The sequence below is a fragment of the Gadus chalcogrammus genome, chromosome 11 (genome assembly GCF_026213295.1).
Source record: "Gadus chalcogrammus isolate NIFS_2021 chromosome 11, NIFS_Gcha_1.0, whole genome shotgun sequence".
Classification (NCBI taxonomy): Eukaryota; Metazoa; Chordata; class Actinopteri; order Gadiformes; family Gadidae; genus Gadus; species Gadus chalcogrammus.
Window position 1 is genome coordinate 19,916,440 of NC_079422.1, and position 13,246 is coordinate 19,929,685.

General features: G+C 47.5%; 1 protein-coding gene across 1 annotated transcript in view; it reads right to left on the reverse strand.

Moving 5' to 3' along the window:
- LOC130392233 (CUB and sushi domain-containing protein 3-like) overlaps positions 1 to 13,246 on the reverse strand; it is a 232,674-nt gene that overhangs the window by 123,970 nt on the left and 95,458 nt on the right. The window contains 2 exon segments of the mRNA XM_056602701.1: positions 10,594 to 10,710; positions 12,504 to 12,698. Coding sequence (XP_056458676.1) covers positions 10,594 to 10,710; positions 12,504 to 12,698 — 312 coding nt within the window.

Consider the following 13,246-nt stretch of genomic DNA (forward strand, 5'->3'; position numbering starts at 1 on the left):
CCTGGAAAAAGTTTCTTGGCGGCAAGTTAGAACGTTAATCATCATTCAGAAACGACTATGATAGATGTCTCATGAATACCGGAAACTATATTAGGGAATTACGCAACGCACAGCCCCCAGGAAAGAGGCGAGCAGGTCTGGTCTGCTAGCAGACTGCGTGATATAACCTCCCATCCCAGCTCGATGCCGCTTGACGAGTGCGATGCCCGTGTTAATTCCCTGTAATTCTAGCCACCTGTTCTTTATTTATCAAGTCTGTTAATCATCTCGGGTTCCATTCCAGACTCGGCTGGTTGTTGGCTGTCCGAAACTCTGGTGCGTCTCGACGGAGGGAGAGCTTAATAGGTTGGAAAACCGACAGAAGTTGCAAGTCATGCCAGGCAGGCAGTCAGCGTGTCGCAGGGCTGTGGGGGGGGATCGCAGACAGGCGTACAAGTCACCGCTGCATGGAGCGAATCTTATAATATATATACTGCCTGTATCCATTTAGGTAAATGATGGCAATCGTCGCACTACTGATCATCCCTGGAAGGAGGGATCCCAAACTCTACGTTCCTTCAAGATTTCTTCCTTTCTTCCATTAAGGGAGTATTCTCTTGCCCTCTGGGGGGCTAGGGGCAAGGAGGTGTCATATATTTATGGCCTGTTAAGCCCTTTGAGACTCTAACTGTGATTAAGGGCTACACAAATAAAATTGCAGTGAATTATAATGTAACGCTGCCCCCACCCTCACCCTCACCCTGCCCCGCCCACCCAGAGCTACTTTACCTACAATCCCCAAAGGCATGAGGCCTAACACTCGGGGAGGTGTTGAGAGGCACTTCGAACAGGCGCCGGTTGAAAGGTAAGAAAAATGGCAGCATAAGTTTGCCCCCTTCCGGCGATGAATTATGGAAGAGCTCTGTGTGGTCGTCTTTGCTTTTGGGGCGAGAGAGGGCTTCTGAGGTTCCCGGGCTGTGACAGGACATGAGCCCCATTTCCAGAGAACCAAAGGATTACGTTGACAGCGCGGGGCCCATATATTTTTCATGATCCATTATCAAGATGACATCGTGACAAGGCTTTTTCCCACCGTGAAGCGTGACTGCACATATGGGTAGCGGCCACATAAAATCCAATCACGGGTTTCTCGGGGAAGGAGGGACTCGCCCCTGTGTGGAGTGAATGAGTAAATGAGCTGGTGTTTAAAGGCAGAGAGGAGGAGAGGAATGAGAGAGTGGGAAGCAAGCAGTGCCGATCCAAAGAAACCCAAACGGGGGGGAAAACTTGGAGGAGATCTCCAATAGAGATAAGGTAATCCAAAGGGAAAGCACCGAAGAGCATACTAACGTGTTAAGGAGCGGTCTGGGACCAACACACACGATATGACGGAGGTAAATAGAAGGAGGTAGAGATGCATTTCAACATGAATAATGTAAACTCCTGAGAGAGCCGAACATGGCATAAACAAAAAGGCATATTAATGACATATGCCCTTCTTTCTGCTCACATACTTGAAAGAACCCCTCTGGGGTGGGCTCGGAACGAGATCCCGTTAAGCCAGTGAAAGCCCACGGCCGGATTCTGATTAAGTTGTTTACATGGATCGCCTCGGAGCCGGCTAAGTCCGTACGGGGTCAGCGGCAGCCGGCTGTCCGGAGCCCACTCCATCTCGCCCTCCCCCTCGTTCTCCCCTCCGCCTCCCGCTCTCCCTCTCTCCTCACACCTTCCTGATCCCAGTCATCCTCCGGAAAGACTGCAGAAGCCACCCAGCCTCGGTGGTCCTCGTCCCCCCTTCGCCCTCTCCCCCTCCCTCCCTCTCTCCCTCTCACGCTGTCCACCCCCTCGCTCCCCCCCCCCCCCTCCCGCACTCGTTACATCCCAGATTTATTGCTGCAATCTGTCAGCGCTTCACGCATTGCCCCCCTGACGCCATCCCTTTGGCAATCATTATGCATATGTTGTCACTGGGATAATGTAGACACATATGCCACAGCCAGAAAACTTCCCTGGGCACAAGGAAATATGACCGGATACGGCAGGGTGATAAAAGGGGGTTGGGGGAAATAGAATTTACCAGCCAAAGTATTATTCGTAATATTATTATTAGCACCGGGATCGTTAGCGGTGTAGTGCTGCCTTTCAGCCCGGTCCCGCCTTGCTCCAGAAGACACATGTGGCCCGGGAGCACAGCGAGAAGATGACACTTTCATGGTAATTGAAAGCAGCTGAACGCCAGGTCAGATCAGACCCAAGAACGCCTGCATAATGAGCACACGGTAAATGTAGGGGGGGGGGAATCATGATAATGTGTTTTTTGGTCTTTATTCCGAGCATTAATGGGTGCAGGAGAGCGGTCTGATGTGCCTTGATCTACGCTCTGAAGATCGTATTGAGAGGTACAAACGTGCACCCAACGGGCAATAGGAGTTAGGTTTCTTTGACCATTTCCTGTAATACAGGATTGTCTGAGCCGCTTGGGCTGCCGGCGAAGGTACTGACCATTGCAGTGACAATGCCAGGGGCCTTGGTGTTGACCAATTCACCCACAATGCCAGTGGCCTTGGTGTTCTGCCTGCAAGCCATGCCGGCGATCACCATGGGTCCCAGTGATGGATCTGACCCATTTGGACTGGCCCTCTGGACATCTCATCCGTAGTCAACGCATATTTCACAGGCTATTCTCCATTGTCCAGTCGTTTTTTAAGGGAAAGTGGATGCTCGGCAGGTGGGATAAACAACAGGATAGAAACACTATGGCTTCAGTGGCTCAAACTTTACAAACCCTCAAAAAAACCTTGCCGTGACCTCTGTTCTGAGCCAGCCTGAGGTCAACTGCGTTTCATTCTCTGCCGCGGCGAACTGCTCCCGGTCCCTCTCTCATGTCCTGTCCATAAATCGAAGAGCCCCAAGGTCATGCTCTAATGACACCAATCTTCTGCAAGATATTCCCTCATTTTGTGTTTTTTGCTTGCCGAGGTGTCGCTGGTGGTAGGGGGGGTGACTGCTGTCCCTTCGGTGTTCAATTTGATGACCGCTAAGGCCATAGGGCGTGACATCATATTCACACTCATCAAGCCAGTCAGGGAGCCCTCACACTCTGTGGACAGGGGGTGAGGTCGGGGTGCCTGGTCTCCCTGGAGTCTGTCGCCATCTTAGGATCAGAGCCCTCACTCATCTAATCACTTTGAAATTATATGCAATGATCCATCTTTTTGTGGACAAGTAGACCCTAAGCAGCCCAGGAAAAATGCCCACATAAAGGGGTCTTGCACCCCCAGAGAATGCAAACCGAAAGCTGAACCTCCTTGCGCCCTTGCCCTCACATGAGCGGTGTATTAAATCCCACGCTGGATAAATAAGACCCGATGCCGAGCAGCGCGGGCTCAGCCCCGCCACGCGCTGCAGCTCCCCCGGGGAGCGTTGGGGCTCTGCGACGAACATGTGGCTTCAACAACATGGGAGCAGGGTTGAAAACGGGTTGAAAACGGAGCTACACTGGTGCTCTACGCTTGGGCTCCACACTGGAGCTTTGCTGTGTTTGGGCGGCAACAGAGCCACAAGAGAGGAGTGGGATGATCATCCATATTTCATGCAAACACTAATATTAATTGTTGCAAATTCAAAACAATTCCTAATCAACTATTTCAAGGTTTTACTTGACAAAATAAAATGCAAATTGTGTTGTTTTTATCAATAACCACAAGTTTGTACAGGTCTTTTCCCCAAACAAATACAATATGCGATGAAAGAAGCCAGTGGTGGGCAAAATGTTGCCTATCCGACCCAAAAGATATTAAATATTCACCAAGTAGAACAATAAAGGCCTCGGGCAACATCCTAGCCTTGACTAAATAAAAAAATCAATTTACCTTGATGTGTGGTGTGTAGCTTTCTCTTTTTGTGTGTGTATTAGCCTGCGTGTATGTGTTTGTGCATGTCTAAGCCTGTTTGTGTATAAGTTTTTCTTGCAATTGTGTGTGTGTGTGTGTGTGTGTGTGTGTGTGTGTGTGTGTGTGTGTGTGTGTGTGTGTGTGTGTGTGTGTGTGTGTGTGTGTGTGTGTGTGTGTGTGTGTCTGTGTGTGTGTGTGTCTGTGTGTGTGTGTGTCTGTGTGTGTGTGTGTTATCTTATGCGTGTGCTGCGTACATGCATGTGCGTGATGTTGAGTGTGTGGGTGGGGGCCGCGGCACTGTCAGGTTAACTGTTGTTACTCCTAGGCAAATTGCATTCCCTTTTGGAAGTAAATAACAAACAAATGAATAAAAAAGTTGCATAGTGGCCACTGAACTGTGTGCAAACAGCACAATGCCGAGACCTGGGGGGCAGAGGAGTTCTGTTTGTTCACCAGCAGAGCCCAAGGCAAAGGTTGGCTGCCAACACAAATTCCTCTGCCATGCAACACGACGCCGCCACGCTGCTGTTTGAATTACGACCGGCAATTATTATTTCCGAGCGAATAATTGAAGAGGCTTCCAAGGGGGTCAAGGGATGCAGGAATGAAACCGCATGGCACGTGGAGGAAAAAGTATAACAAGAAATGTAGAACCACAGAATTAATTAGAGAGCTGAGTGCATGTCTTGTTGAGTGCACAACGTATCTATCAGGGTTCGTAATGAATATGAAACCAAAACCTGATTATGGAAAATCATTGAGATGCGGGACGTTTTATTTCAGTGTTTGGACCGTCTAGTCAACCCCCGTTGTCCACCATACCTACTGGGGTTCACATTAAATCAATGGAGAGGCAATGCAGAGGCATACACTCTTTTAGAGGTTTTCTCTCATGAGTGTCGCAAAAACCAGTGCGGTTCAATTCGACATTTCTAAACTAACTTCATTCTTGTACTTCCAGTACTTTTATGATTTGAAGTAAATTAACTGAAAACCCGCGCCTGCAGGCATTGCAATAACCTTAATGGACAGACAGTGATTGCAAGGCCAACATGAAGGCCTGTACGGTCTGACTTGAAGACGATGTGGAATGGCATTCGGAGCCGATCTTCCATGCCTCAGAGTAAAACAGCTAATTAGTGTAAGGACGAAATCTGGTGGAAATAGGATTTGATTCTCCATGTTTTGATTGGATCTTGAAAACCACACAGACCAGCTTCATGTTTGTATGCATGCGCGCGTGTGTGTGTGTGTGTGGGTGTGTGTAAGCGTGTGTATGTAAGCGTGTGTGTATGTGTGTACCCCCTTTTAGGCTATCATTCATATTGTGCATTAAAAACATGGATCTATTTCACTGCATTTAATAAAAAACTAAAATAGAAAGACTTATTTAGGGATTTTCTTTGAATAGTGTGAACAGTATAGCTACGGATGACTAATAATGCAACCACTTTCGAATGTAATTTATTGCTGTCTCGGTATAAACACCCATCGGGAGAAATTACTTACATGCTGTGAAATGCTGCAAGGCCCATTATTATTTTTTACAGCTGGTGACAATATTTCTCAACCCTTACTTTACAACAATGTATTGCTGCTGGTTGGTAAGCAACACAAAACGCTCAGGTTAACACACACACACACACACACACACACACACACACACACACACACACACACACACACACACACACACACACACACACACACACACACACACACACACACACACGCACACACAAACACACACCGTGCCATGATTGCAAGCTAAGAATGAGAATCATTTCAATAGTGAAAATCAATTTGTGTTATGGTCGCACACCTAACGAATGTGAATAGGTTTAAGGGGCTACTTTTAGCGAAAACACCACATTATTCTCCCCACAATATATCTTAAAATACCCACACGAGTGAATAAAAATAACACGCATTTATAAAATCAAACACAACCCAAATGACACTAAACATCCAAAGTGGCTCGCACCCTTTGTGCGCACAACACAACACAAAGCTAAACGGACCGTTCAATCAATAAAAGCATCACGACATAAAAGACTCCCGCGCACAGGATTCTCATAAACATCTTCAAATCATATTTCCCAAGGACTGTCCTGTCTCCGACGATGACAAAACGGGAGCAGAGACATCCGTATATGTGATGCACTCGTCCCCCTGGGTGTAAATCTCCCGTGTCCCGCGGACAGCATTGCGAGATGATATTTCCCACTGACCTTTCCCTGTCAGTTGAGCCATCTTGACACAACGTCTCAAAGGCTTAACAAACACCACAGGCCACGATAGGGACCGCGTCAGTCACATGCCTGGCTGCTACTGCATCACATACGTGGAGTGTGGACGGTGTGTATTCCGTCTGTGATCGTTTTTAAAAAAGTAAATACTTTTGCTGGAAGATTAAATGTCTCACAATAAGATATGATCTGTGTTGTAGGTGTTTATCACAGCCTCGTGCTTATCGCCTTAGCGTGTTGGCAAGATATGAGTTGTGTCGAGAAATCCACTTTTAAATAGTGACCGAACACTCAAACTGTAGGAATTCGTTTTGAAAGTTTAACTCAGGTCAAAACGGTGCTAAAAAGGATAAGAGGCATTTAATGTAGTCGTACCTTCTCATACAAAATACGAATTGTATTCAGAAATATCCAAACACTCAAAAAGGGTTAACCCTAACCCTAACTATTCACTCAAAACGGTTCTAAAATGGATAACCGTATGTTAACGCAGTTGTACCTGCTTCATAATGCAGTCTACCTCGAGTACAACATAACCGTTACTTATGTTACTTATGTTATGTCCCAAAACTGGTGTCGGGGTATCACCATCGTTATAACGACAAGCGCCCACATTTGAACCGCACTACACCCTTTGTGCTCATGTTTCCACCCATGAATAATAGCATAGACAATCATCCCAGAAGGAGGACGGCTCCATCAGCACGATGCTTGTGCGGACCCGTGGATCCATAAAACCCAACGTGAACAAAGGAGAGTCGGACCCAAACTGCCCATAACTCGGGGCGGGTCGTTTGTCCGTCCGGTTCTGTGCATTCAAATGCATCTCCGGCTCCCACACAACAATGAAAGTGTTCAATCAATGACTCACTCTACCTCTATATCCGAAGGCGTTATGAGAACAGCAAGATGAACAACCCCCCCCCCCCCCGGCAGCCATCTTTAACAGGACTTACATCGCAACATAGCATCTCTCTGAGACTCACTCCAGAAATCTCACAGGAAAATCCCTCGAGGCTTTTGGTGGGAGCGTCGGTCGCTCCGCGACTTCCACACCCCATTAGGCTTTTTCTGAACCGTCGGTTCATTGCAGGCGCTTCTATTCCTGTTCCTGTTCCTATATTCGTACAACAAAAAATAAATCAGCCGGTTCCGGACGTCCGGGGAAATTAAGACATGGTCACGCAGCGTCTTAACTCCTGGGTTTGGATTGTCACATGGTGGGATTAATCCCAGCCTGGGAAAAGGCAAAGGATTCTTAGAAGGAAAAGACAAACCCCTGCCGTGTGATGTGTGAGGAGCACCTATTTGTGTTTCACACGGTATATTGAGGTGAGAAGCACGGCGTTCCGGTCAGCGATCAGTGCCGCTGAATTATGTATAGCCGGGAATGAGGGGTTCCGAGATGTTGGCTCACTCCTGTTTATTCCCGGCGCAGCCTTGCAGGGCTCTACCTTGCTCTCCATTACCGACCGAGTGCGGTAGTTTTCATGTCAATGTAATCATTCCTCTTTTTTCCCCCTTTTTTTACACGCGTCTTCATGCTCCCGACCCTATTCTATAATCTGGCGATCTCGCCGGAGCCCCCCTCCGTCACCAGCCTTGAATCGTAGCTCGGGTCCTGGGCAAGGAGCTCACGAGAAGGAGGAGGAGTGCTTGTTTGTCTGCCCATGTTTATTTGAGTAACCGACACCGTGGTTGTGAACCACTTGGCTGACCGTTTCATCACCCTCTCGCGTTTGAGATCAGACTTCATCAACACAGCGCTTTTAACATGCAGTCGTTTATTGACTTGTGCATTAATGTTGTCTTGTATGTACATGTCATGTCTTGTACATCTGTCTTGAGCATGTCTTGTACATTTACGATGTCTGTCCCGCTTGTCTCAATGCACCGTCCTTTGACATTCGCACCATGCGACGAAAACTGTCAATTTTTTTTTTTTTTAAATCAACAATGTAATAATAATTAGGAGAATGGACATCCTCCCTTCCAAAATAAATAGGATGCAAAACAAAGAGTGCATGTCTCGATGCCCAGTCTCTCGTACTATGCGAAAAATTTAGCTTATTCATTAAAAAATGGATAATCATTTGATATAAGCAGAATAGACGAGTGTAGAATGAGAGCGTAATAAAACCCTTTCTCTTGAGACCTGCGGTTCGCGCTGAGTGCACACGAAGAGACGTTCATACGCGCCGTTGATCAACGCTGCGACGACGTTCAGTATCAGAACGACACAGAAACTAAATGCACTCAAATGAAACGGAGCGGTGATGGGAAGTGATCGGAGCGAGAGAGAACATTTATTTGACGCCGTGGCTGTCACCTTTGACAAAGTATTTTGAGTCGGAGACGGTTAATCCGTCCCCCGTGGGCGTGCAACACGACTATTTAAAGAGTAGTATCCCTGAGACAGGGCTTTGACAGAGGCCTGTTTGAATAGGAAGGTCTACCTGGTTGCCCCTGGGTTGTTCCTAATAGCTAATATACACAACATACAACTTACAGGGACGCTGTTTAAAGGAGCTGCATGTTGCTCAGGAGGTAGAGTGGGCAGGAGGCAGAGCGGGTTGGCTGGTAACCGGAAGGTCGCTAGTTCGATCCCCGGCTCCTCCTGCTTCCAACGAGCTGGCTGTCGCCTTGAATGGTTGACTCCGCCGTCGGTGTGTGAATGGGTGAATGTTAGGCAATATTGTAGGTATCTGCAGATTTCAGCAAGTCAAATTTAAGATTTTTTAAGACCTTTTTAATACCACCTTGAATGAAATTTAAGACCTAAAACACGCGATGGTGGGGGTTGGCAACAGACGCGAGCCAACTTCGGAAACGGACGTCTTCCAGCCAACTGTCCTTGAATTTGCACCTACCCATGTCGCAGACTAGCTAGCAAGCACGGAGATAATCGTTTATATATGCAGCTAGCAAGGAAGAAGCCTCTCTACATGACCAGCATATGACATTTGTAATGAATTTAAGACTTTTTAAGGCCTTAAATTTAGAAACATGAATTTAAGACTTTTTAAGACTTTTTAAGGATGCCAGGACACCCTGATTGTAAAGCGCTTTGAGTGGCCACTGGTTAGAGATTAAGGAACTTAACTCTTAGACTAAATACTGTCTTTTCCAGACAACAATGCTAGAGCCATGTATTTCCTTGAGAAAGTCTTCTCTCCGGGTCGATGTTCTTCTTTTTGACTGGTGTGATTCACTAGCCTCGGAGTTGACTGCCAGTCATTCAACAAATTGGCACAAAACCTCAGTTTGCTGCAGCCATGGAAGCAAACAAACAGACTGAGATTGAACTGAGATTGCACTAAAGTCTCCTTAACCTAAAAGTCTATTCCTCTATCGATAAAGCTTGATGACCACAGCTGTGCTTGACCAAGGGTGACTCTCGGAGATGCATTTCGTCAGCCTCATAGCATAATTGCCCAAGTCGTATTTCTGCCAAAATGTGATAGCTAACCTAACTCTACTCTCCTAATGCTGCTGATTCATTGTGCCTCATTGGCTATATCCGAAGCCAATCAAACTGCTTTTACATTCCATTATAACTATCTGCCTAAGTCATCTATTTTACTTGGGCATTTTACTTTAAATACAAGATGAACCATAAAATATATCTTGGGCATTTATGCTATGAGGCTAAGATGGAGAGAGCTTAGAGCCGAGAAGGATCTCAGGTGTGATGCCCAGTTGGCAAATTTTGTACCGAGCATGTTAGCTGAATTAAGCTTCCGCTGACGTCAGCCTATAACCGTATGACCGTAAACACAGCCAGCCATGCATCCATCCAACATTAACAGAGTTACATTAAATCCACATGAGCTGGTCCATAATTCGCAAACATTAAACCGCAAAAGTATAAATCAGCCGATCAATTCACAGTGTAGGACTCGCCGTCGAGTACCACGGTCAAAGTAGAATAGATGTGCTTACGTCCAATGCATAACGTGGCACTCAGTCTGCGCTCATGCGCGTTCAGTGTCCTCGCCCTGGCAAGCCGCATGAGCTGTGGGTCTGGGAAGGAGGGAGAGGGTGGGCAGACACCCCCTTCTCAAATATGGTTAATGCGGACTGCAGTACCCGCTTGACTGGGTGTAGGTGATATAAATAATACCTTAGAAGATTGAGGGGGATGGGACCGCGGGGAGCTCGTTCTTATTGCAACACAGGCTTACACATCTTCACAGCACTACATCTCTCAAACTGGCAACTTTCAAATGGGGTCTGTTTGAGTGAGGACGATGAAGACCATGAGAACCCCTGACCTTCTGTGAGGGCCCTGGAAAGGCAATTCACTGAGAGGCATGATGACTATTGAGAATTTAAATGGTCCACATCAAGGAGAGAGAGAGCGAGAGAGAGAGAGAGAGAGAGAGAGAGCGAGAGCGAGAGCGTGAGCGAGAGCGAGAGCGAAAATAGCAAGAGAGAAAGTGAGAGAGAAGAAGAGACTTTTCAATGCTTACCAAAATCACCGGGGACAAAGATGTCATAGAGGCAGCTCTGGCCTTTGGTGTAATTATGCGGGTAGTTTGGGGACAGCACCGTCCCCTCGGAGCCCATGGAGCGACCTCCACAGGGGGCTGCGGACACACACAGAGAGAGGGAGAGAAAACACACTGTGACGGACGGAGTCGCCCCGGGGAAGGAGGAGTAAATACATCAGCAACGGAAATGAATGACAAACATAAACAGCGCACAACGTCGGATAACAAGTTAGTAAATGATGAACAATTTGTGTGTGTGTGTGTGTGTGGATAGACATCTTACTGCTGCTGAATATAATTTTGTATGAGGATAGATGGCAAAACAAAAGAAGATGAGTATGGTTTTAAAATCACATTTCAGCAGAGAAAACAAAAACATGAGTTGGACGCAGGCCCATCTTTCAGCAAAGCACACAACTATATATATATATATATATATATATATATATATATATAATCCACATGACTGCCAGCAAAATAAGGCCGTAATAACAGCTTTTAGTCTGCAAATAGAAAAACATTTTTGATTGATTGATGTAAAGTGAACAACAGAAACAATGCAAAAGATAAATGCAAAACAACATAGAAATACATCTTCTAGACTGCAATGTTGCGTCGGGGAGATTGCCTGTGTGGTTGCTGTGTTTACGGAAAAGTCTCCCCAGATCCGTGCCTTGAACACCAGTGACTAGAACTAGTACTATCAGTTAATCTTTAACTTTTCCCCTGTGGCCCCTCCGACGAAGACGCTGGTCCGATGGGGCCATCGTCTCCATCCACACACACACTTTGTCTGTCATGCACCTGCACGCTATTATCCAATCTTAAGCTGGTAATGATGCAGTAAATCCTGTCTCCCCCTCCGCAATCACAATTGCCTCCGACATCATGGATCCCAGCCAGCAGGTGGGTGTGGTGAGGGAGAGGGGGGAGAGAGAAGGGGGAGGGAGAGAGGTGGTGGAGGGGAGGCCTCCATTGTAAACAAACACATGCTAGTCATTGGTCGAATGAGAGCCGTCTCGCCAGCTGTTTCCCCGAGCCCTGTCTCAGCCCGGGTGGCATGCGTGACGCCGTGTGATGTCACCGACTGTTGACCGTGAGCTCCGACGACCGTGAGGTTCTCCCCGGCTTTCGCTTGCGGGGGGGGGGGCTCTTTTCCCCGCTGCACACAGGTGTGAAATCAAGGGGGGAATCCAAAACAATATAACTTGGTTTGAAACGGAGCGACGACAGCGGCGGTGGCGGCGGCGGCGGTTCCGGGAGAGAGCTTCCTTTGCCGAGAGGCGAGGTGTGTACGTGATTACGCCGTGTTGAAGTTTAGCCTAAGTGGCGCTTCCTCAAAGTGACGGCTTTCGGGAAGCTCGCCTTTGCCACGCCGCGAGAGATGAGCGGGGAAAAGTGTAGGAACGTCTGAGGTGAAGGCCGCCTGCGTGTTCCCCTCGCAGGAACGAGATGGCCTCCGTTACACCTCCTCTTGATGCATTCGACGGATGGAACCGGGGTACAGTCAATCCTGTGCCTTGTATGCACAGGATATGGATACTGGGTACAGGATATCCTGTTCCTTGTTTGCACAGGATATGGAAACTGGGTACTGTGTATCCTGTGCTTGATTGCAAAGGAGATGGAAACTGGGTACAGTGTATCCTGTGCCTTATTTGCTCAGTTCCTTCGACTTTTGTGCCAGAAGAAGCTTATTGCATTAATGAATAGGAGAAGTTTATTGGAATGGGGAGATGTGTCGCTCTCCAGCTTCTACAACAGACTCAAGGCTCACTTGTTCAGAGTTCAGCTAGACTGCGCATAGACTCCCTTCTTACCCCCACACCGCCCTTACGCACGCCAAAGATACCCCCAGCGACAATCACTTTGAAAGGAACCCGGCTCACCTTGACAGCTTGGTTTGGCCCGGTCCCATTCCGGCCTCTTGCTGTTTCCCATGATGCAGGTGAGCGTGGAGTAGCCCTGCAGCACGTAGCCAGCCTCGCACTGGAACGTCACCATGGAGCCCAGCTTGTAGTCGGTGCCCATCCTGGTGCCGTTCATCACGTTGCCCGGATCAAAACAAGCCTCCCGCAGTTTGGCTGGCAGCCGTAAGAAAGGGTGAAATTACAATGTCAGCGGCGGCATAGGGGACGGGAGGAGAGAGGAAGACTTTCCAATTAAGAGAAGACGTGTGAAAATGTTTTCATTTGGATGTAAATGGGTTGTTTGATCAAATAAAAGCGGTGTTATTAAAAAGTAATTTACGCCATGGCACAAAAATAAAAAAAAGAAGGACGACTCAAGGGGTGAATCGGAGGTTACCAGCGAGTACTTCAGAGGGAGGGAGAGTGGAAAAAGGAATCCATGGCGGACACTTCAAAAAGCATACATACATATCCATCCATATTCCAACTAAATCCCAGTGCCTTTGGATCGGAGCGGCGAAACACAAGTCCCTCCATGAGCTCAAAGATATACACCGAGTAGATATCGCATTCGGCTCCTAAGCATGCGTCAACAATGCCGCAATCTTGCCACGGGGTAAACAACCACATGAATGAATGAACGTCTGATGGGGCAGAGGTCCTTTCCCATTCCAACTCACTCTAAATCACCTTCAAGCCGGATTGTTTTCTGACCTACGTCA